Genomic DNA, 26478 nt, shown 5'->3' on the forward strand with positions numbered 1-26478 from the left:
TGGTTTCTCCTGTGACCACTGCCTAAATGTTTTACCTACAGGCAGGTCAGGTTAGCGTGCTGCCATTGGGCCTTGCAACAAAGTGCGAGTAAGCGTAGAATGTGAATAAGGATTTGTCAGCAAGTGTCTACTCAGCCTTGGTGCTTGGAAAGTTGCCAGCACATGAGCAACTATTCAAGGTGGTGGGAACAACCCCAGAGGTGCTGCTTGTACTCAAGTCACCACGTCCAATCCTCTATGCCTTGAGACAGAACATTAAGCTTTCAACCCAATATTACTTTTGCATCATCTTGCCTTCAGTTTGATGGGAACAACAATATTGGTCTGGTTCAAAAGAATAGGCTTGGTCTTCCAGGTTCAAGTTGCATGTGTAGGGACCACAAACCTAAAATGTTCCCGCTTGCATTTGAGGATGTTTGGCTTTACACATGCAGGTGTCTTATCTCTTCTGCTAATGTGAAACTTTCCTCTACATCAGTGTCCTTGGCAAGGCTGTGCACAACAGCTGCACCTACAGTTTGGTCTGAACCCCTCTTAGAAATCAGCATGTCAAGCCTCTCCATTCACAAGCCCTCTCAGTGCCTTACATTCATTGCAATGCAGCTTCCATCTTTATTTACATGGCTGCTTGTTGTGTTCTGCATTAGCAATTCATATGTATTCTTATGCAACATGTGGTTACTGCATAGCAAAGCTGTGTCCATCCTCTGAGTCATAAGCATGTTCTTGGTCTAAAAGCAAGCATCTCTGTAGCTTCAGGCAGGAATGCATATGTGCTTCATGTCCAATGCATCCATGTCCTAGTCATGACGTCAGCCTTCTGTGTGGTTACAGTCAGTATACTTGCAAAAATTTACTGTAAATGTATCTCTTCAACGACATCATATAGGGTCTAAATGGCTGAGTGAATAACACATCTGCGGTACATCGATGTGGCGGAAGGGGCCAGGAACGATGTGCACCTTTCATTTCTGTGACGAGTGCGGGACCAGCGCCACATTCATGTCTCCCTCTTCAGCATGGTTAGTTGAAAAAAGGTGATCCTCTAGTTCACAGGTACCCAGTCAGTTGCAGTGCTGCATGTGGTTTGTCTTACTTCAGAAGAGCAAGACCCAGCATATTCCAAATTACTGAATGACGGGAAAGCTACTTATTTCAGCAGCAAATATGACCATCAGCAGTTCTGTTTTAAACCCTACTTCCCCCTGCTTCCAAACCCTTCAGATGGGCAGCCCCACGATTGCTGGTGGTAGAAAACTCATGCTTCCAGAATTGGGATAAAAGATGTGCGTCTGCATAAACCAGAGATAATTTTGTTGACAGATAATACAGGCAGTCATTGGGTTGTGTAGTATGTACATGACAACGTTCTGTAGGCCCATCGAATGTACAATATGCCCAAGTGGACAATTAGTGAAATCACCTCTGTGTCCTGGCTAAGGAAAAAACTACAAACAGCATTGTGTAAATGTGTTATTTTTGGAAGCAGCAGGGTTATTGGACTCCTGCTAGTACCACTTTTTATATTAAAAATTGCACCCATTCTCCGCTTGACTGAATTAAGCACTTCCCTCATTTTTAGCTATTGTCAAATACCATGTTAATGATGTTCATAATAGGCGGTGATGACTTGGCTGATATGCCTTAAATGCATTGTCCCCCTGGCTCCAAACAATAGCTTTGTGTTTAAGTAAAATAATCACTGAGAGCAACTTGTTCCAGTCTGGCTGTAGCTCACAGACATTAGTTCCAAGTCTTACAGAAAACAAATATTCTAAGTTGTATCCAGACACCTTGACAAATGGCACTTGGATAGCTGCTGTGGAGGGTCCGAAGGAGCCGAAAACGTATAGTGATTTTTAACGAAAGTATATAGATCAGGCCTAACTTTCCCCATCAATAAAGAGCTCTTCCTAACAATCAAAAACAACAAGTATGCTAGTCAGTAAGTCCTAAAATAAAATGGTCTACCACTAAGAAACAACTTTGACTCATTCACTTGGGTTGGCGATGTCTTCAGTAGAAGTGTCACCAGTTTCCTCTTTCTAATCTTCAATAAAGCCTGGCTATCTGCTCCATGAGCACTTAGTTCTTGGACAACACTCCAGGGTTGTGTGCTTACTTTAAAGGATATGTTGTGGCCAATGAGTCTTCACATCTTTGCACACTAGTTTTATAGTCTCAATTCACCCTTGAATAGATGGGACTTGACCTTGTATAATCTCCCTCTACTGGGATCTTACTTTAGTGCTTTCTCTTCTGCTCATACTCTTGAGTATTAGATACCATATTTCTTAAGATGCGGCTTTGGCCACATTTTCTCCAGTTTTCCTCTTGGGTTATGAGACCATATCCCTTCCTCCCAGGGTATTTGTCTCCAGTCTCTCCATTACGGTTATGGGTTTATTTGGTATTCACTCTACAAGCTCTTCACACTGCCAGGTAAATTCCTTGCATATCTTTTTTGGGACTAGGACAAGTTGACTCTTCCTGCAAGTTACTCCCTTCACAAGGTTATTGACTCTAGAGACCTTTGGCATCTCGACTAGACTTGGGACGAGTTGTACTCTTCATGTGTGCCTTCTCCGGCTGCCTCCCCCCACCACCACCTTCTTGCCTCAATCATGTCAGGAGGCTTCCCACTAAGTCCTGAACATCTCTCGTGATCAGCATGTTACCCAGTGCCTTGCCCGCCAGTCTCCTGGTGTCTTGCTTTGGGGATCCAGGGAGTTCGTCATTGTCCCCCAAAGGGTCACTCCCAGTGAGGTACCACCTGCCCAGACCACTAGTGAGGGTCCTGCAGTGCAAGCTCACCTCCCTAACCTCAAAGGGGGTTCCTCCCCCTTGGGGAGAAGGGACGAATATCATTGATACACACTGCCCAATACCACCTAGATCGATTCTTCCTCATCACGACTAATGGCACACTGGCACATTCGGATACTGGAGAAATAATCAACATTGACTAATTTTCTCCCTACGTCCGCACTGTAGAGTTCAGAATTACTGTGAAAACTGCCATGTTTCTCTAGCAAATGAGGGCTAGCTGTAAAGCCCTTATTGTCTGAATATCCAGCCCTAGAGGGTCCCTTCTTGAACGTGCAGATCCATTTCAATCTGCTCTAAAAAGGTCTTGGGTTTGACTATGGTTTGGGTCATTGTTCTTTTACAGGGTAGGTGGAAGCATATCATGTAGAAAGGAGAATTACAATAAAAAACCTCACCGATTTCAAACCCAAATTTGGTCTCCCATTGGCAGTGTTACGATGTTCCCCATTTCACAGGACAAGTAGTTAAGGATATGTGCAGTTGTATGGCTTAATCGGGGGAATTGAACTCCACAGTTCCAAGCTGTAAGACTAGGCTTAGGTGGCCTAGGGATATGTCCCTAGTATAACGCATGCAAAATAATCCAAACAAAAAGGCATGGTCACCCCACACAATCCCAACACTGCATGCAACTGGGTAAACCCCCACCCCCCCTCCAGCCCCTTCCTGTGGCACGAGTGGTCTGAACCTTCAGGATATATGATGTGGCATTTATAACGTGCCTGTACACAAGTGTCTCTAGGCAAGACAAGGAGCCGGTAGGAACAAAGGGAGGACAAAAAAAAAATCTTACTAGGCCTTGTGTTCAGATCACGCAAGTGCAGAGAAGGGGAGAAGTGCCAAGGGCGAAGTGCAGTTAACTCACAAGTGTATGAATAGGAGAATAGCATATTTATATAATTACAGTCACAGATATGTAAAGATTTTTTTCATGAACAAATTCAGCTCAATATACCAAAAAACCACATCCCTCCATGTACCATTCATTCACGACTTTCGCATGCATTTATCATGTTCAAATATATTGGGACAAACTGGTGATAGATCATCGATATCACAAAAGTAAAGTCAAACAAATGTCAATTCAGCACTCTTTACAATGTGACCCTGTCTACATTGAGGGGTTTAGAAAACTTGTCGACATATGTTTCGGTTGAGTTCTCTCAGTAAGGGTGGAGGTCCCCTTATCCGGTGATTTAGGTCAACCTTTTTCAGGACAGAGCAATCTCTGATTCCGCGTTGCCTCTTCATAACAAAGAGTGGGGGTAGGAATGGCTAAAGAGCCTCAATTCTCCTCTGGACTACCAGGGGCCGGGTAACAGTTCATTGGCATAAATCCTGGTGTGTGTGTTCCACTTGTGCCGCCTCACGTCATGTATAATGTCAGTGTAACCTGTTATTCGTAGTAGACCTACGCTGTGATCACGTGGCCAGAAAGAAGCAGCCCACTTCTATAAATTAATAGTTAGGCGCTTAAAATGGTCGCCGGGTAGTTTGGTTCTCAGTTACTGCTGGTCAATAAGCGCGTGAGCGCACATACTCTGGCTCCCACAGGACACGCGATCAAGGAATATCGGCTCGCGCCGGCTTGAAAGGTTTCGGAATTCTATGTGTAATAACTTTTGGTTTGTGGCCCTCTCTGCCCATGTTCCCGTTCAAAAGAAATGGGTAAAAATAAGGGTAAGTTTCATTTTTTACTTGGATTTTCCCACATGGAAAGTAAAGGTATGCTCAAGGGCACAGCCCAATCTATTGGGCGGATTTACCAAACAAACAAGTTGAGCAGAAAGCGTGGAAGAAATATCACCAGTACTCAAAGTTAAGACCCAAGGCTTTTCATTTCTGAAAATCCACCATCTTGAAAAGATTGGCAAGACTAAAATAATGCAGAATCTTAAACACAGCCCTAAAATACAAGGGAGTAGGATAGGTTTGAGGATAAGGAGCATGTATGCAGGTTATCAGAATTTGTGAAATCTGGGGATGTAGTTAAAATTTGTTTTCTGAGCATTTCCCAGAATCTTATCAAGTGGCAATAACAAAGAATGTAGCAATTCGCGCCCCCCAGATAATCGGCCTAGCTGCACAAATACTCATACCAGCAAAACCTCTGCTAGAAATCAGCTACTCCCATGACAATTCGGTTTAGCGGCACACATACTACCTGCACACTACTACTAGATGAAGCAATCCTAGTATATGGTAGTGGGGGCATGGGGGAGGCAAGGGCAGTATTGCAAGTGAATTTATGAAGCAATCTCCGATATTGGCATAAACTAAAAATGCAGGGTTTGGATCCTTAATTACACTAACGTGAGTTGGTGAGGAATTGGGGTATTATCTTTGAAATTGTGATTTAGGGACTAGAAATTGAAACAAGTGCACCACAAGCACAAGTGTTGCCTATACAGGTTTTAGTTAGCCTTTGTTTCGATTGTTCACTCGATTTAAAAACCAGATTTTCTCAGCAGGTCAGCAGTGAAAAGCTGGATCTTTAAGATCCATATATTTCAATACATAGATGCAGTCATTTGCTATTTAATGTACAGAGTGAATGTGTAAGGCTCTTTGGCAGGAGCAGGGCCAGACTTATTCTTTCGTAAATCTGTGTAACAATTTTTTCAAGATCAATCATACGACAAATCTAAGATCGTGATGTGGCAAGCACTGAATATGCTAGTTTGGGTAGAGCATTTAGGTGCATTTGAAGGAACAATGAAGATCATTTTTGGGACAGTCAGCACTGATGATCTGGATTTGTTAAGTGGACAAAGAAAAGATGAAATACTTGATAAAACCCCTTTGTGTAGTTTACAAAAACACAGGATAAAAGGATGTGACATCAGTTCTATGATGAATAAGTAGAATTGCATGGCAAGACTAGCATAACAAAATCCTTGGGGGGTGAAAAGAAATCAAAGTGACGTTAAGGTGATGATTTAATGCAATAAAGCCCCTGAAATTCGGCAAGCGTTGGGAGCGACACCATCTCCACCAAGAGCATAGCCCCCAAACACAGTAATGACATCACATAGGACGTCACTTACCCTCTGCTTCCCAGTCCCCTTGTAACTAAGACTAATGTTAAAAACCAACCACCTGTCACTGAATCCAAGATCTTGATAGTCAAATGGTGAACGGCTCGGTCCGCTATGCATGCTGAAAGGGCCTTTCCGCCAGATCTGGATTTCACACGGGTGTGATATTGCAGAAGGCCATAGCATGGTCAGGGAAGACTGGTTTACGGACCTATGACGATGTATCAGGTGCTCCAGTTAAAGATGCTTAATCTATAGCAAATGGAAAACTTGTTCTTTCCTAGCTATGTCCAGGTACCATTGAATGCACAGAGTCCTTGTGCAGGAGAACAAGCGTGGCTATATTTATATTGATATGCTAAAAGTGGCATGGTAATTTTAGACAGCAATTGCTCAACCCTTGGAATGGGGGGTACTTACTATTCCACCTAAGACAGTCTCTTCAGAAAAAACAAAAATGAGAAACGGTTATATAAAACTTTGTCAATGAAAGGTACCCTACATTGCAGTTGCAGCTTTCACACCTGGCATTTAAAGACATTTCTACTCACCAACATGGTCCTCGCGCACATGTTTCAGATTTTCAGTCCAGGTTTTAGCAAGAAAGGAGCAATCCTTGATCCTGCAGGGATATCCTAGAATGGAAAGTCAAATCCATCACCATTGATATTCTGCCACACAAGAAAAGGTGCTGCTCTTTTTGATCACTCACTGGCTTTGGATGATAAAGCAAACAAAAAAAGAACAGATCTTGCAATTAACAAAAAATATAAAGGCAATACCTGCAATCGATTTGGCTGTAATGATTTAGAATCCATTTTCTTGCTGCATCCTGTTATGGATGAGTCAATTGCTGTTGATTACCAACCAGCAACCAGTTCCAAGGTGGCAGTAAGATTTAAGCTTTACCTCCAAATAACTTAAAAACGGTTTTAACAATAAAGATTGCAAAATATATCAAACAATCCAATGGAAGTAAAATACAGTATTATAGTCTAATAGTAGGGAGTTAGTGTATGTTGATGAAAGGGTCTCTTGTACAAAACATGGACTCATGCTGAGACACACCCCATGGAGTTGAATTCACCAAATGTTTGTAGAGACCCCAGGGGCCAAAAGTGTTGGAAGGGAAGACCCTTCAAGTAATCGCATCCTTACACCACCCCCCCAACCCGTTAGTTTAACGAGTTTGAACCAAGGAATCCAGTACCAAGAGTCCTTGCAACTAGTTGCCAAGAGCCTTTTGAATGGGTGCCATCCTCTGCAACTGGGAAGGAAAGTACTAGGACCTCAGTCAGTAAGGAAGTCCTTGAAGAGAATGGTCTGTGCCGGAAAGAAAAGTAAAGTGAGATTAGCCCTACCAAATATGCACCTTCGATATTTATTGGATGGGAATTTAGAAGTAAAGATCTTTCAGGTCCATAACACAAAGCCCCTTTACCGAGGCAAAGAGATTGAATCACCAATTAATGATGTACTTTGAGTTTATAAGCTTTGCTCTAAGCCCTCCTAAAAAGTTTGTGAATCCCAGGCGTCAAAACTGAAACCCCAAGAGTTCAACCATGACCACCTTCTTGAATCAAAACCAGTATTAACATTCAAACTATATGAACTTCTTCCAGGTCTTGATGTAGAAACTAGGCAATGAGTAAAGAGTTGGTGTGCGTAAAATGTGAAACCTCAGTGGCTGCGATCTTTAGGAGACAGTTTTGGGATGTTCTACCTTAGGTTGGAATTTAGTATTCGCCTTATGTACAGGAACCAATGACACCCAGAGAAGCAGCAATTGATGCTCAATATAAAAAGGGGGCAGCCATCAAGCGAAAATATCTAACAAACTGGTCATTCACCCGAAAGGCATCAAAAACACAAAGAATAAGCCATGGCTAATCGAAAGCTTTTGGACTCTCCCACAATTGAAGCCCATTTGAAGTTCTCAGAGCAGAAAACATATACAAGACTTTAACAATGTTCTCTGGATAGAATAGGCAAACGTGAACTTTGTACTCCACGAGAAACAGGCCTTAAGTTGTACAAGGCACTTGCCATTAAAGAGGGAGAAGCGACTCTAGACAAAAATGCTTAACTGTTGGGGGTGGGCTCAGCAGGTAGGGGTTAAGACTTCATGGCTGCCAAGTAGCTTGTGCCCAGACATTGTTACCCTGACGGGACATATTAAGTTAGGCAAAAACTCGAACACTGTTCAAAAAGCAGAGTTCATGAAATGTATCGGCACAGTTTACCTCGACAGTCCCTAGAGACCAAGGAAAGTTAAAGAAAATAAACACGACTCACTTAGCTACTCAGGCAACGTAATCATAATGGAGCAGGGTGGTGCACCTTAAGAGTCCTAGCACAGTTGTGGACAACCCCGATCCACCATATTCAATAAAAACCATTTGCAACCATCATGAAAGAAGGCCAGGGGCATGCACCTGGTGTACCCAGCCAGATGCGCCTCTCCAATGGGCAGATGGGGCAATGCGTCCATCTACCTCAGATTAAGGTCACACAGGCCAGTTTTCAAGAGTACAATGCACCTCATTTCACTTCAAGAACGTACATTATAGGCTGAGGAGTAGAATATTGTTACTGAAAATGTCGAGCCTCCTTTGGTATGATCCTGTGATGTCCAAAAGGCATGTACATTTCTGGATACTGACACAGGAATAAAGTAAACACTATTAATGGAGTACATACTTCCCCAAGTTATACCTAGCTTGCCAACATGTTAGCTAGAGCAAAGAAATATGGAAATCTAACCTTCATGAACTTTCTCGTGCCGTATTAACTTGCTTGGTAATGGAAAGCTTTTCCCACAATCTTGGTGGCTACACCTAAAATAAAAGTAGCGAAAACTTCAGTATACATGCAAGCCAGCTGTGGACTTAAATTTAACAACCAACTCATGTTTTTATTATGACAGTGGTACCATCCCTGCACCCCCTCACCATAACTTAAACTATTGCCCCCCCATCCCCTGAAACTTTATTACAATATGGATTAAAATTTATCAAATCGGGGGAGATAGGAGTGCAAACAAAAGTAAATACAAAACTCAACTAGTACACAGACTTTTCAAACCATGTTCTTGATTGTTTTGTATATCACAGGGCGAGTTAGCAGTGTTTGGACTTCAGATGTAAATGGGTGTGCTACCAGAGGAGTTCAGTCTAAAATACTATTGAAATATGCATACAAGAACTGTATCCGAGGAAAATAACAGTTGGGGGCGATAGCTTGGGTGGCACACTGTTCAAGCATACCGGAAGGAGCACAGTACAAGTACTTTATTTAGACAAGCTGCATCAAAGGAGGTGCAAGATCACCAGCTTTTTCACAAGCTGCACATGTTCCTCCATATGTCAAGAGCAGGAACCATTAAATCTAGGGTAAAGGTGTACGTTGGAGGGAATCAGGCTCATCTTAACAGGTGAGCAGAAAGTAAACATCTAAATACTACAGGTTGGTCTCCCTAAACTTAGGACTGGAGTCAACCCTCCGACAGGCAGCTTGGTACTCGCTCTTCTCCAGCGACCGCCACTTCCTTTTTAAACCACGTACACCCAGCCATGGAGCACAAGGTCTCTAAACTGCCATTGGACGCAATTACTTTAATGTCCCATCACGGCACACCAGGCCACCTTGCACACCTCTGGACGCAGGAAAGTCCACCTGATTCACCAATCTAGCCCCTCCCCAGAATCATTCACCATGAAGCCACGCTGCCCCCCCCCCCCTCACCACCACTTCTAAACACACAAGTGACTTCACCCTGCATTTCTACAAAGATCTGCAACACTCATGGCTCTTATTCCCGCCCTCTCAGGCTCTTCACCTATAATCCATCCTCCCTTGGCTCTTTTGTGTTTCCTCGCATTCTCCTACAGCCAATGCACCGAAACAGGTCAAAGACCTTGCACCCTAAAACTGCTCCCCCTCAGGTATTCCAAGATGGCAGCATTGGTGTGAATACCGCTACCCTGAGCTCCTGCTCCAAGATAACTGAAAAGCACCCAAATGCCTTAAATAACCCTCCCCGGACCCCTCCGAGCGGTGCTAGAGCCTCCAGAAGACCGGTGACAATCTCCCCACCGAAAGTCCTGAGCAGCCGCTGTCCCGCAGCACCATAAGGAGGAGGCACGGAGGACCGGCTGAAGCAGAAACAGAGGTGCTTCCCCCAGGAACATTGAAGATTCGGATAGCTGCGAGGGGTCATCCCGCACTCCATTACGCGACAGTCGAGCTCGGGGGCGGCCCACTTAAGGAGCCCCCCCCCCCCCGCCTGGACAATCAAATCCACAACACAGGCCGAGGGGCCCCCGAACAGCCAGAATTCGTGAACCGAATGCTGTGGGGAGGAGCTAGGGCAGACCCCGGGAGGACACTGCGGGGCACCAGTTCGCCACGCACCAAGCCCCCGAGAGAGCAGACGCAGGGTGGTGCTGTGCCCCGGAGTGGACCTGCCGCCGGAGCCCAGGTCACCCCCCCAATCAGCCAGAGTCCGCTGCAAGAGCCTGCTGCCCCCGCTGCAGCTGGGTTGAGGGCCGCTCGGCCAGCGGGCACATCGGCCTGTCAACACCTCGCCCTCCCCCAGAGAGGAGGATCCGACACAGGCCATCTATGGCAGAACAAGTGGGGGGTGAGGCGGCTGCATGGGCAATAGTAGGGAAGGCTGGGTCCCACTACATGCTCGTCCCACCACTGGTACACCCAGAGACATGGCCAACAGGTGGAAATAGGTTCTCTGCCCAGTATTAGCCCACTGGGGTGCCCCATCTACCATCCCACCCCAACTGCCAACAGCTAAGACACTAGACAGTCCGGCGCTGGTTGGAGGGCCCAGACACTGCCAGCCAGACCAGGAGCCCTGGCGCAGACAACCAAGATTCATCGCTGAAAAATGCCAGTCCGGGGCAAACTCAGCAACACGACCCCCATCTAGCTCACTAAGAACGTAGATCCTCTACATCGGACCAGCTGGCCTCCCATGATCTACAACAGAGGGGGTCTTGGGCTGCTCACTCTCCGCCAGATAAGACACCATCCACACCAGATCACCCATGACAGTGAGGCCCCTTGAGCACGCAAATGGCAGTATGGATACTCTTCCTCGCCCCCACCCCCTTCGACAGCCAAAGCCTGCAGCAACAGCAAGGCCAACAGGGCCACCGCACCGAGCAACCCGATCAGGCTCTACCCAGGAACCTCCACGGCTTTACCACAGGCCTTTCCAAGCACCTGAGAAAGACTCTGGAAGGAACAGTGCAAATCTGGGCCAGGGCAGCGAGTGAGCAGAGGACTCACGACCCCAATGATGGGACCACGGAAGCAGTCTCAGCCTTGGACCGCAGACAGGATGTACAGGAAATGCCTGTCAGTCAATCAATCAATCAATGCTCAAGGTTCTCCTGGGGGAAATCATGGAGAAAATCACTGATGCAGGGGCAGAAGCAAATAAACGCATTAAGGGAGTATCTGGCCGAAGGTCTACAAGAGATAGAGACCTCAACAAAATTGACACTAATGAGAGGGCCATACAGGAACTAACGGAGGCTGCATGAAAGTAAGACACCCTTCTGGAAACGCTAGCAACAGCCACCCACAACCTTGAGCTGAGGACTCGGAGAATAGGTCCAGAAGATCCAATATACACATTAAATCCGCCCCAGAGGCAGTTCTGGAGCAAGACCAAGCTGAAACAATTATAGCAATATTCGGGGACCTATTAGAAGAGACCAGGACGTCGACCTCAGGTTCAACAGGAAACACAGGGTAGAGCCAAAGGTTCAGGAATCGGGAGCAAGACCACGCGATGTCTTGGTGGCTTCCATAGTTACTCACTGAAGGAACAGCTTTTACAAAAAGCCAGAAAGGCAGTCCAGATCACTCACAATGGTGCAGATATCTAGCTATACCAAGATCTATCCATTTAACCGGAGAAAGCGCATGGCACAGATTCTGATCCATCTAAGAGAACCAGGTACACTACAGATGGCTCCACCATTTGCCCTCAGCTTCACGTGGCAGGGGATACCCCATAAGTTATGACGTGTGACCAAGGAGCAGCTATACTCTGCCTGGAGGACAATGCACCACCACCATGCCCTTCGCCCGCTGGCCAAGCGAGCCCCCTGACAGCCTGGGAATGGACGGAGGCCAGACCAAAGAAATCAAGGAAGTAGCGGAGACAGCCCCTCCGCGGATCTCAATCCCACGAACTGACACCAGATCAGGGGGGGGGGGGGAGGCGGGGGTGTTGCTGGACAACCAGCAATGAATGACAAATAAGCCGATCAAGGGGCACAACCCCCCCAACTTCAAGGGGCCTGGGGAAGGGGTACACTTAGTGCTTAAAAGAACATGAAATGGTCTCACACCGACATGAGCAGGACGCAATGGGTAAGAAGGGGGGCGGGGGGACCCGGCTTCTTGGAATGGGAGAAGGAATTCCCGCGTGGAGATGAGTCGGGCAGTTACTAGGGTCTGGCTCTCGGGCTCCCAAACCGAGAGGGGCTTAACGCCAGCTGGACCCACCCAGTAAGGGGTGAGGGGGAGATTAAGATCCAGGAGTTAGGAACCAGCAAAGGGCACCCAAGGGCTGATGCCATGACCTCTGACAAGATATCCAGGACGCCTCCGTCTCCACAGGAAGGGCGCGATTCCAAAGGCCCACCTCAATGGCCAACATTGAACAGCTGAAAGTGCTGGCCCTAAATGTCAATGGGTTAAACTCCCCACAAGAGAAAGAAAGTGGAGAGGTTCCTCCGCAAAGAAAATCCGCAAATGCCACACTCCAGGAGACCATATCCAAACCAGAGACCTACATAGAATAAACATTTGGGCACATAAGAGGCTGATCCAGGCCACACAAGACTAAGAAGGGAGTGGTCATCGCCCTGAAAGACGGATTAGCATTGGCAATTAAATTAACACAGAAAGATACCTAGCAGTGCTGCTCGAAGACAGGGGAGGGCATTCACAATAGCACCCGACAATGGTCAGGACTCTTCATCCAGAAATCCCTCACCCGACTAGGCAACTTTGCTAGAGGCCGCATCATAGTAACGGGGGACTAACATGGCATGGGACACCTCTATAGATGAAGCAGGGACATATCAGGGCAGCAGGGTGCCCCCTCTGGGGATCTCAGGAAGAAAACATTGGAGATCTGGCACTAATAGATACTTGGGAGATCAAGGGGAGCACGGCAGGCTACACATTCTATTCATGCATAAAACCCACTCCCGAATATATGGATATCCTCCCCTCTCCTGGGCACAGACATCGACCTAGGGACCATGTCAATATCAGACTATGCCCCCCTCACCCTGAATATTGCTAGGACACGCGGACCAACAGGCCTGTGGAGGTGGTGGTACCCGACCCCCTTGTTCAAAGATGCAATTCTAGCAGAGGAAGTAGAACAGGAGATGGAGGAATTCGCTGCCCATAATAAATGAGGGGGGGGATACATAAACCCAGGTGTGGTGGGATGCCCTCAAGGCCACATTCAGGGGCAAGACTATCACGATCAAGGCGAGGAGAGACAGGAAGATGAGAGGAAGGAAATCTAGAAATCAGACAAAGGCAATGGCGCAGATGGCCACGAAACATAAGAGCCGCTGAAAGAGGTTTGCACACAGGTCAAATTAATCTCATTCAGACCAGGGCAGCAGAACAAAGCCTGCTGAGCCTACATCAAAGGTACTGTGTCAAGGTAAACAGATCGGACTGCCTTTTAGCGAAAATATAAAGAAAGGAAGAGAACGACAAAACTATCTTGAAAATTAAGGGGACGGGGGCCGGACATATACAAGAAATCACGAGATACAAAGGGAGTTTTGCCAATTCTATGCCAATTTGTACTCCTCTAGCAACCCCGATCCAGCAGCGCAAGAGTCTTACCTTGACAGAGTACAGCTTACGCCCATATCAAAAGAGGACAGGGATCGGTTGGAAGAGGAAACAGATTAGGTCAGTAAGGCTATTGGCACACTAACGACAAATAAAGCCCCAGGTCCGTACGGCAACATGGCTGAATTCTACCAACAGGTAGAAAAAGAATGGGCGGACCCTCTTTTTTAGGGGGCCTGACTCGAGAGGGTAGAGAAGTACAGAGATACGAGGGGGTTGAGTCAAAGGCTTCCCAAGCCAATAGCTTGATAGGAGGTTACTGAAGCCTTGCAGAAAGAGCTAGATTATTACTAGCTCAGAACAAAAAATCACCGTAGAGGAACAATACAATATAAATTTATTTAACAGGAAGACATTTTTGAGTTTTTTTGTGCCATTATGTGGCATATATGCATACAATAGATCTGCATTATAGTGGATTAGTATACAATAGTGACAGTCTATTTTCTGTGTTGTTTACTTTCACAACACATTAACTTTGTCGACACTTGAGTATGTGTTTCTGGTTCGGTAAATAGATGAAATGAGGCAGTGGCTGATGGAATTGGAGCAGCGCTGCACAGAGGATACCGAACTGTCTTCAGGACTTGGAGGTCGATTTCAGACTGGGTGAATGAGTGGGGCGTCATCCTATAGTAAAAGAGGCTATGTTAAAAACGGTGAGTCTAGATTATGTACACTAATGGTGAGAAAAAGCAAGGCAAGGGACCTACCATATGAATGTTGATTAGCGCCATGGCTGTGGTCTAAGTAAATAGCAGCTGCTGGAAATGCGGCTGCGGGGGTCGATCTGCAGATGTCAGAGGCCCCGATCTAAGTCAAAAGGGAGTCAAAAATGACTGGTAAGAGTTAATCTATGCAGGGGCCGTGACTGTGCGAATGGTTTCATCGAGCTTGTGTACAGTGGGCGGCCAAGACTAGGTGTCTGAGGTGAAGAACACTCATGACTGATTCTCCAAATTTAAGAGAGAGTTAAGGTGAGGCAAGCGGTGGATTAATACAGAAAACGCAATAATTGCAAGTCCGTTATTTAGTGTTGTTTTAATTATGCTGGGAGACCGATAATGTGCAGACTGTTTAATTATCAGTGTAGGGCGCGAGTAATCCAGGGATCTGGACAACAAGGGTGAATTGTAGGAGTGGAAATTATGCGAAACCTTAAGTAATTGCGAAAGTTGGTGCACGCAATGCGAGGGGAGAGAGCTGTGCCGAGAGACTTACCAGTGTCCCAGTCGGGAAAAGAGCTGTGTCACTGTCGTCGGGTGTGCTAGACTGACTGCGCATGTCAGTAGTTAAAACGAGGCCGTAGTGCTCGCAAACCGAACAAGCGGACCTACTAGTTACCCTGGACGTAGAATCACTTTACACGAGCATCCCTCAAATTGAATGCCTGCAAGTTCTTAAAACCTACTTAGACGAGAGGCGAACAAGTGAACCCCCCACCGCTTTTCTCCTTGAGTGTACCCGACTAGCTCTAACGGAAAACTACTTCATTTTCAAACAATCTTTTTACCAACAATGCCACGGGACCAGCATGGGAGCCACTTTTGCCCCAGATGTGGCAAATTTGTTCATGGACACTTTTGAAAAAAACTCCATCTACAATAAACACAACACCTTTAAAGAATCAATTGGATGTTGGCTAAGATATATTGATGACGTGTTCATGATTTGGAAAGGGACCGAAGAAAATCTCCACGCGTTCCTGTTTTGGTTAAACTCACAACATGAATGCATCAAATTCACCATGGAATACAGTCCAAATCAAATTCCTTTTCTGGACCTAGCAATATCCAAGAACCTAAACAACTCCCTCAGCACCTCTCTATACCGCAAACCCACATCCAAAAACACTACTAGAATACTCCAGTTTCCACCCTCTAGGGTTAAAAACCAACTTACCCTATGGCCAATTCTTACGTATCAGACGTAATTGCTCCACACTAACTGAATACGAATCCAAGAGCAAAGAACTTGCTACCCGTCTAAAAGAACGGGGATATCCTAGCCATATTATCCGTCAGGCCAGAAAAAGAGTCAAACACACCAATCGGGAGACTTGCCTCACTCCCACCACCAGAGATCAATCCAACTCTAAAATGACCTGCGTCACCACTTTTACTCCCTTGAGTAACTCAATCAAAAAGGCAGTCCTAAAAAACTGGGACATACTACAGACAGAATCTTTTAAACCAGACAAACCAAGATTCGCCTTCAAACGGAGTCGCAACCTGAAAGACCGACTTGTACACACGTACACAGAAGTGGATGCTCCTAACAGTACTCAAACCACACTGTGGAACCTCCCGCCTGTGATAGGCCATTTCAAATGCGGCAATTGCTCCGTCTGTAACCTCACGGCCAACCTCAAGACCATCGATCTGAAAGGAAACCAGTGGACCTTCAACTCGTTCACCAACTGTAAAACAAAATGGTGCGTATACATCATCAAATGCCCCTGTGACCTTATCTACATAGGCAAATCAAAGAGAGAAATTCGACAACGGATTTGCGAACACCGTTCCTGTGTGCGAAACCAAATAGAAGATAAACCACTAGTGGCACACTTCAAGATGATGAATCACACCCATAACGACATCTTCTGGGCAATATTGCAAACAGTAGGCAACCCTTCCCGCGGAGGCAACAGGGACCTTGCCCTTCGTAAACTTGAGCAAAAATGGATTTATCGCCTGGATTCTGAGAGACAGGGTCTTAATATTTCCATCGAATGGAACCTGTTCTTCAATAAGTGAAGTCATATCCCATTGCTCCCTTCATCGAGCCTTGACCACGCCATGTTTACCCATACACCCATTTGTCTCCTCTAACCAGTGGAGTACGCTCCCTTCAGCCTTCAGCTGCCCATAATTTTCGAGTTTACGCAGTTTAATATAACAGAGCATTTTATTAAGGTCATCTGTCTATACAGAAAAGATACAGCAATTGCATACTGTTTATATTTGTAATGTATTCGGAGGCACTATGTTATGGAGTGCCGTAATGTTTCTCTGCATTACACTGTAACACATGACTAGAAATGAAACCCTACACTGTTGGCATCATAACAATATAAGTACCTATTGACTCTATTGTTATAAATAATTCTGCTTGCATGCCGGTAACTCTATCTCCTTATTGATGTTTCAAGGAGTAAAAAGGCTTACGCATTTCCAGGTTTCAATTGCGTCCACTACCACACATGACCAACAAGCATGCGCGAACCTACGCACTGATTACGACCGCGCCCACCACGTACACTATCCCCAGACGCATGCGCAGTGCCTGCGAGCACTACGGCCTCGTTTTAACTACTGACATGCGCAGTCAGTCTAGCACACCCGACGACAGTGACACAGCTCTTTTCCCGACTGGGACACTGGTAAGTCTCTCGGCACAGCTCTCTCCCCTCGCATTGCGTGCACCAACTTTCGCAATTACTTAAGGTTTCGCATAATTTCCACTCCTACAATTCACCCTTGTTGTCCAGATCCCTGGATTACTCGCGCCCTACACTGATAATTAAACAGTCTGCACATTATCGGTCTCCCAGCATAATTAAAACAACACTAAATAACGGACTTGCAATTATTGCGTTTTCTGTATTAATCCACCGCTTGCCTCACCTTAACTCTCTCTTAAATTTGGAGAATCAGTCATGAGTGTTCTTCACCTCAGACACCTAGTCTTGGCCGCCCACTGTACACAAGCTCGATGAAACCATTCGCACAGTCACGGCCCCTGCATAGATTAACTCTTACCAGTCATTTTTGACTCCCTTTTGACTTAGATCGGGGCCTCTGACATCTGCAGATCGACCCCCGCAGCCGCATTTCCAGCAGCTGCTATTTACTTAGACCACAGCCATGGCGCTAATCAACATTCATATGGTAGGTCCCTTGCCTTGCTTTTTCTCACCATTAGTGTACATAATCTAGACTCACCGTTTTTAACATAGCCTCTTTTACTATAGGATGACGCCCCACTCATTCACCCAGTCTGAAATCGACCTCCAAGTCCTGAAGACAGTTCGGTATCCTCTGTGCAGCGCTGCTCCAATTCCATCAGCCACTGCCTCATTTCATCTATTTACCGAACCAGAAACACATACTCAAGTGTCGACAAAGTTAATGTGTTGTGAAAGTAAACAACACAGAAAATAGACTGTCACTATTGTATACTAATCCACTATAATGCAGATCTATTGTATGCATATATGCCACATAATGGCACAAAAAAACTCAAAAATGTCTTCCTGTTAAATAAATTTATATTGTATTGTTCCTCTACGGTGATTTTTTGTTCTGAGCTAGTAATAATCTAGCTCTTTCTGCAAGGCTTCAGTAACCTCCTATCAAGCTATTGGCTTGGGAAGCCTTTGACTCAACCCCCTCGTATCTCTGAATTCTACCAACTACACAAAGAACTCCTAATCCCTCATCTAACAAGATTGTTCAACCACATAGGGTCCACTAAAGTCATACCTAGGTCAATGGAGGAGGCAAAGATCATCCTTACACACAAAAAGGGGAAGGATACGGAGATATGTGGGTCCTATCGGCCGATAGCATTAATAAATGTGGATGCTAAAATACACACCAAGGTCCTGGCATCCAGGCTAGACTATCATGCCCAAATTAGTACAATCTGACCAGGCGGGCTTCATTAGGGGCCGGCAAATGGCAGACAACGTGAAGAGTATAGCTTATCTAATTGAAATGGTGCAGTGAAAGGAGGTACCTGCACTACTACTAGCGATAGATGCCGAAAAGGCCTTCGATCGGGTGGATTGGGGCTTCCTTTTCACCACAATGACTAAAATGGGCTTCAGCCCCAAATACACAGGATTATGGCCAACTACCAAGTCCCAACCCTCCAATTAACAATCAACGGTCAAATCTCTGACCAGGTTAAAGTAGAGCGAGGCACTAAACAGCGCTGTTCACTCTCCCCGCTGCTGTACGCTCTGCACCACGAACCGTTCTTGGCGGCGGTAAGAACGGCAGACTCCATAATTGGTGGCCGCCTTTGTGGACGGTCTACTTCTTACACCAATGTGTCCTGAGCAGTCCCTAGAGAGGGGTCTGCGAGGAACTCGACCGGTTCGGACGAGTGGCTGGGCTGAAAATAAACAGCAATACGTCAGAATTACTCTGTCTAAATCTGCCCATCCTCACTGAACAAAAATTATATCTGCACACGCCTTTAGATGGGCCAGCCATAAAATCAAATATTTGGGGGTACACATAACTAAAACTATAGAAGAAACATATCAGACAAATTACCCGCCTCTACTGGAGAAATTTAATTCAAAGCTAATTGATTGGGGGCCGCTAGCCATCTCATGGGGCGGGTGAACATCTTAAAAATGGCAATACTGCCACTGCTATTATATCTATTTGCCGCACTACCCGTAGACATCCCATGTGTCTTTAGAGCCCTACAGAAAACCACAAAGTTTCATTTGGAAGCAAAAACACCAGAGAATCTCTGCAAACCTCATGAGAACACCAACTGCCGAGGATGAATGGGCGAGCCGGATTTCAGGCCATACTACCGAATGGCACAAATTAGAATACTCAGGGACTGGCAAAGGGACGACCGGGATAAACCGTGGCGCCCAATGTATAGGGCAGTGGTGGCAGGACACCTAGAGGGGAATGCTATGGAAACTGAGGGCTGATAGAACACCCCAAATGTATTCTAGCAAAATTACATTGACGGTGGGGGAGACATGGGATGCTGTGGTGAAATGGGCTTATGTTACAACCTTCCCCTCCCCCTACACGCTGCTGTTTGAAAACCCACAATTCTCCCCAGGCTGTGGAACAACCTTTAACAAGTGGTATCAAGGCGGCTGCCGAATGGTGTGAGATGTTTGCAGGCAGCAAAGTCAAAGACTCAGACTTTGAGCTAGAAGAGAGACATAGGTATGGATACATGCAATTGCGTGTCTGTTGTCCCACCCACAACTGAAACAAGCGTGTTCACGGCCCCAAACCCCATTTGAAAAATATTTAGAAACCCAGTCTTGGGACAAGCGCCCGATGACCTCTATATACAAACACAAAGGAAGGGGAAAGCACACCAAGCTGGACCCATACGAGAAAGTGGGAGGCAGACACAGGCACTGACATAGGGGAGCAAGAGTGGCAACAACTGTGGATCCAGATATCTAAACTCCCTAGATCTCTTCAGGTCCGGGAGACCTGGCTAAAGTTAATGTTTCAGTGGCACTTAACCCCAGTCAGACTGCATAAAATGTACCCAAATTCTTCCCAACTTTTCTGAAGAGACTGTGGGTGGGGATTGGCACATAGGCGCACATTTGGTGGGAATGCCCAAAGCTGGACACATATTGGGGATGCATACACCAGGCTATCACAGGTCCTGGGGAAGGTGCAAGGGGAAAAATAAGTGGGTAGATATGCTTTGCCTGAATAGGACCCTGGCCGATATTCCAACAAAATCACTCCATAGAGTAAACGTAATCATGATGTCGGCAGCTATGGTATTGGCCCGCAAGTGGAAGTTGAAAGCATCGCCACAGGAACATGAGTGGATTGCAAAAATATGGTCAGTGGTTGCCATGGAATGGCTCACATACTCCATACAGGGAGATCACTCTGAGTTAACAGACTGGTCCGCCCTCCTGGCATACCTCGGAGGAGGAAAGACGAGAGCATGGTGTCCTAAAGCAGCAACTGTTAGGAATTGTTGACTCACAAGAGGACTCCGATCCATGAAAAGGAGGGAATGGAGTCACAAGTCCTTGCCTATATGAGAGTAACTAATGGAATAGGGCCCCCTGACTTCACAATTGCTGCTAAGTAGAGAGAAAGACAGTGCACCTGGCTCCAGGATTAAGGGAATGGGGGTGGGGGGGGGGGGAGACGGATGTTTTCAATGTCGATTGTTTCTTTAAAAATGGCAATAAACATGTTGAAAAAAGAACACATCTCTCATTCATAGATCTTGCCGGGCTTTAAATCAGCAGCTGTTCAACAGATTCAAATGAAGCCTGCTGCAGACTAGCGTCCCAGACAACTTTTGGCAAGTCTTCCCCAAAGATGCCCCAATACTGTGGCATTCGGTTCTAAAAGAAAAAAGTAAATCAAACTTCAGATGTTGGAAGGTCAACATGAAATCCACATGAGGATTCACAGAGTCAGTCTACAGAGAATCCACAATTACCCAATTATTCAGCTTTCTCACTACTGCCACCACTTCAAACTTCCATGAATACTCGACCTTTCAGCAGCCCTGACATCGTCAGCCACCCATCTGCAAACAAGGAATCCAGGAGGGTGCCCCCTCCTGGATGTCCACATACCTTTTGACATTTCCATCACCAGTAACATGGAGACCTCCATTTCTGACACTGCAGCATACAATGCACATGGCCTTCCCCTGCACCTTTTACCAGCAAGTGCGGGGACCATCTTGAATGCTTTCCTTTGCAACCTGTGTAAGGGCGCTTGTGCACCCCAGTTGCCACTTTTCATGCTGACCGGTCTGCTTTTAATTTTGACTACTCAGTTCTGTAATTTCCCTTCAAATATCAGAAAAAACAGGAATTTTCTCTGTTGCTGGTTTTTTCACTCCGGTTTCCCATCTTTTCATGCTCTACATCTTACATTAGTTCTCTCCCTGAACCTACAGATCCCGCTCCACTCGCAATCAATCTTATCTAACCCCTTTTTCCTACTCTGCCACCTTTGTGTCAGTTGGGCTTTGGACTGCTGGTTCTCTGAAGAGCTCAGGAATTGAGCTGTTACAAGGAGTGATTCCAGTCCAATACTTCTGCCTCTAGTAAACGCTCCCAAACTCCTTTTGTTCGTGGGAAGGGCAGTGGAGTCTATCGCTCTTTCTGGACTCGAACCAGCGCCAGCTAATCTTACTCGTTTGAATGCCAATTTTCCTTCTCTAGTTTTCACCCTCACTTTTATTGTCCAAACGCGCGGCCCACTTCTCCAACTGTGAAGTTCTGCACTGCCCACTTTACACTATTCCCCTTCATGCTTTGCGATTCCCCCTTCATTCTACCACCCTCTTCCGGATCATCATCACTGCAAACATTTTTCTTACACTTTTCCCACCGCATGTCTCTGGATCAGCTCTTTCACACTTCCATAACACCCAATACCTCAGGGTACGCATATCCCCTTTATTAATCTGATCACTTCCCTCATTCTTAGCTTCCGTCCCTTCTACAGCCGTAATACTCCTTCCTCCACTCTCGAGTCAGAACACGTTTTGACATTTTTCTCCGTCACCATACCAGTGACCTTTGCCTCCCTCTCCTCAGACAGGGATGGTTCTTTGCAAAATATTGACCCAAACCATCCCTTCCGTCAAACCCTTCCCCTACCAACCTTGGCTTGCCCCGATCTCTACCATCCCTTTCCTCCGAGATGAACGCTGCTTGAAGAAAACTTTGCCCACTGATCTATGCCCTTCAGTCTTATGTCACTAAGTCACTAAGTCACTAAGTCACTAAGCGCATCACTTATACCAGGTTCATAAAATCTATAAAACCTCTTTACCCTTCCACACCCCTTCTACCAATTTTGCAGAAGTTGACTGTTCCTTTGCACACCTCACACCCTAAATTCCCCCCACCTCTGCACTCCCTCTCCCATCCGTTTACCCCCCCACGCCCTTATTGACCGACACTGCCTCCAAATCTTTCACCCATTGTACAACCTTAACCCTATGCCTCAATTACAGTAATCTACACATTAACCATGGCATTGTTCTTCTCAGTCACGTTGTCCACTTCTTCCTTTAAGCATGTAAGCATCATTCCTACTCAAAAATCACTCAACCCTTCCATTGAACGGGTCTCATCTCTTCCCAGTCTCTAAACTTATCACGTCTACGCCGATGAATCCCAGGTCTGCTTTCTTTTTTGGACATTTCAATTCACCAGAATTGGTTTTGGCCACCCAATAATGGATGTCCTCAATTTACTATACCTGGACCCCTCCAAGACCAAAATGTCCTCCCAGATTATTACCCAATTTTTCCACCCTCTGTACTTTTCATTTCAGTCATCCGCACAAAATAATTCCCTCCATCTCCAATACTGACCGTACCCGTCGTTTTCACCTTCATATTAATCATGTCCAATATATTTTGTCCTCATGGCCCTAAAGATATTTTAGCTCCAATCTTTTCTTGTCTGGACCATTGCTCAGACCTGCCGTTTGGTCTTCCCTCTTCTCATCTTAAACCTCTTTGCCCTAATTCTGCGAGTCACATCCTCTTTTCCTATCCCTTCTTTCTATCGCCATTCTCCCTTTAGATTCCCGTCAGTGTTCAAGTGATTCCACAGCAAAGGCTCCCACTGTAGTCTTTCAGCTCACCCTTCCGGCCTCACTATCTTCAGCTCTACTTGGTAATTAAACCTTTCTGCAACCCTGCTCAATTTTGTTCTCTCCCTTCTTGCTCCAGAACACTTGAATGCATACCTTTAGATATTCGCTTTTCTACCGTACTAGTCTGAAATCTCATATTTCACCCTTTCCGGTAACTAGGTTAGTCTTTCTTCGACATTTTTCTTCCACCACTGCCAATTAGGTTTTGTAAATGTTTTATGAATACAAATCCATCCGTAACATTCCAATTTTTGTTTCTACTATACCCACACCTTAGACGGTTACAAAGTTGCAATACCTGTAACACTGCTCAGATCTGTTAGAGTTAAAAAGTCTACCAAAGGTAGGGATTTACAAGACTCACTTGAGACACAGGGCTCCCACTCTTAGCATAGGTTTGAGCCACACAAGTATGTGGGTAGCAATGGCAGAGCCAAGCTCATCTTTGAGGGAGAAAGTGCTGTAGGTGGTACAAAATAACTTTTACACAAAGACCCAAGGAAACAATGACACCAAAGTTACATAAAAATTATGGTTTTATAAACACTAAAAAAGGTAAAAAGTATGTACTATAACAAAATCAGTACATCGAAGAACCAATGCAAGAGTGTAAGTAAAACACTTTTGCATACATTAAAATGGCAGTGTGCAATTCAAAAGTTTTCGTTTCAGGTAAAATGAAAGAAACCAACACAAGGTTCATTACTTTGCAATATTTCCACAGAGGCCCCACACTTAGAAGTCCATCCCTATAAGGTGTAGACAGTTGGTTCCAGGGGAAGTCTTCTGCAGCAAGTAACAGTGTTGGAAAAAAGACCTTCGGAGAAGGCTCCCTGAAGGCACAGGCGTTAGGCCTGGGCCAAATACACGAATCAGCACTGCAGCAACACAGGAGCAGCAAAGCAACTCTAGGCAAGTTCTACCTAGAGTCTCACAGTACCGTATTCATGAAGAGGTTGCAGCACGATGCCCACACAATGCAGCAGACCAGGTCACTAGATTCTTGGTCATGCAGCCAAAAAGGGACACACGTGGATCTCACATCAGCATTTGAATGAAGAGGCTTTCAGCAAAGCATTATTCAGAGTTCTGCAATTATGGCACCTTTTGGGAAACACCAGGGAGGAATGAATACTGGCTGGTCTGTTTCGTCTTGCCATTGTGGTCCAGCAATCTGGTGAGGGGGCGAGTGGAATCTTTCCCACAGTTTCAGGAGGATATCTTCAGAAAACTATGCGCTGCACAGCAGTGGCCACAGGCCTCAGGGCATTGGTGGTGCAGCCCATGAAGGTCACAGCTCTTTGTGGTATGGCTCGAAATGCAGGTCGCCTCAAAACTGATTTGGTCAAATCAGTCTAAGGGTAAGAACCGTCCTTAATTCTGATGCTTGGAAGGACGGGAGGGGGGGGTGGATGGTGGGTTGGGGTTTCAAATCACAGCAGCCTTTACACAGTATGCATCTCCGATTGTCAGAAGTGGCTGCAGGTGTGACCTCTCCTTCATAGTTTCTCCAGTTCCAGTGGTCAGCTCATCTTCAGTCTCAGGATCCAACCCCTTCATCCAGGAACCCCAGCCAACCAGCACACATGCACCATTCAAACTCTGGGTGGTGACAGCCGCTTTCAGGACGGTCAGCTCCGCAATTGCTACTGGTCCTAGGCATACATGCCAGAAGACCGAACAGAGTTACTACTCCCCCCCCCCCCCCCCCTTTTCCTGTCCACAGACAAGCTGGAGCCTTGGTGGGCTTCCCAAAGGGATTCCTGTCGCAGTCAAACCAGTACCTCCCCTGACCCAGCACGGCAAAAGAACCAAGAAGGGACAAGCAAATGAAATTGCAGAAAAGAACAGCCACCGGATGTTCTACCAACATAATTGTTCAAGGCAAAGCAGTGGGCGTTGACGGATTTCCTTTGGGTATTGTTTGGCAGGATCGCAAGGCAGGGGAAGGTACAAGACTCTTGGCATATAGAATAGTAAAGATTTTGAAAAAGGGAGTCTGGGACAACCCCACCAACTACCGGCCCATTGCATTGGTCTCAAAGAGTTTGAAGCAGTGGATTTTGGACTCAGCAAGTTTCGACCTCCATCAAGCAGGCTTTGTAAAACAAGTCAGGACTGCTCTAAATGTATTCTTACTGAACATCTTGAAAACTAAAGCCCTTCGAGCAAAACAAGCTTTCAACTCTGTTAATCGCCAGCTGCTCTGGGACAAACTAAGGGCAGACATCCGAGCATTGAAACAAAGCTAGGCCTTAAACAGTGTTGCCCCTTGGCAGCAGAGCTATTGAATTTTTTATCTTGGCCGTAGGATCCTCGGCTGATAAGATCTTTCCCGCCAAGGTTTAATGGGTAGCAAGTGGGGTATCTGCTTTATGCACAGGACTTAGTCTTAATCAACCAAACCCCCACTGGATTACAAAAGACAGTAAAATTAACTTCAGGGCTGTGTTAAAATCAGGATTAATGTTCCTAAAACGAAACTTCTAATCTGCTGCTGGGAGGAAAAAAATCTTAACCACCATGGCATCTAAATTGAGAATGAATAGAGTTTGACACCTCCTTCGCGTACCTGGGGATGTGATGAACACTAGTTTACATGATGCCCCAAGGATTTCTCAATAGAAATCAAGGGTGACACCTGGCATCAGAGGCACAAATTCTGCTAAAAAGATTTAGCCGTTTTTCTATGGCTTCGGTGATTCAAGTCTATAAGGCCAAAGTGATGGCTAATGTCAGCTATGGCGCAGAAGTTTTCCTAGCTACGGACCGCATTTGGTGGATGGCACTGGAGGCTCCCAGCCACACTGGAAAGAGTGCTATGTGTCACAAAAATAAATGACAGATGCCATAGAGGAAAAGATTACTCCAAGAGTTAAAAAAAGAAAAAAGCAGATGGGTAAAAGAACGTGTGGAAAAGGTCGACCGCGCCTGCGCCCCCCCCCCCCTCCCCTCAGGGGAACAGATCAAAAATCCGAAAGTGCTAGGGGATTCGCATGTGGCAGAGATTTATGTAAAAAATGAAAATCTACCATAACAAGATGTTTTCCTATGAATGGACTGCTGGTTTGAACCCCTCAAATGCAAATAAAATGTGATCCATGCGAGTACCGACCCCTTTACCCAAATCCCACCAACAAAATCCCACTGAAATCAGTTGTCCTAGTCTGCTCTAATGCCTTGTTCACCCTGACCCCACTTGCCTCTGTGCCGTTCAATGGGGGCCAAGTCTGCCCCCACGCTCCCCATGCCCCTTCAACCATCCTGTCCCATGTACTTATCGCCAAACGATATGTTCTCCTTGTCTCTTATGC

The 26478-nt window shown here is 45.9% G+C and overlaps 1 protein-coding gene across 1 annotated transcript in view; it reads right to left on the reverse strand.

Moving 5' to 3' along the window:
• The window catches only part of GTF3A (general transcription factor IIIA), a 152452-nt gene that overhangs the window by 52448 nt on the left and 73526 nt on the right, over positions 1-26478 (reverse strand). Inside the window, exons 5-6 of the mRNA XM_069639704.1 lie at positions 8631-8704; positions 6419-6502 (exon numbers count right to left, since the gene is read on the reverse strand). Coding sequence (XP_069495805.1) covers positions 6419-6502; positions 8631-8704 — 158 coding nt within the window. The remainder of the gene's footprint in view (positions 1-6418; positions 6503-8630; positions 8705-26478) is intronic.

This window comes from Ambystoma mexicanum, chromosome 7q (genome assembly GCF_040938575.1).
Source record: "Ambystoma mexicanum isolate Mex_15411 chromosome 7q, UKY_AmexF1_1, whole genome shotgun sequence".
Lineage (NCBI taxonomy): Eukaryota > Metazoa > Chordata > Amphibia > Caudata > Ambystomatidae > Ambystoma > Ambystoma mexicanum.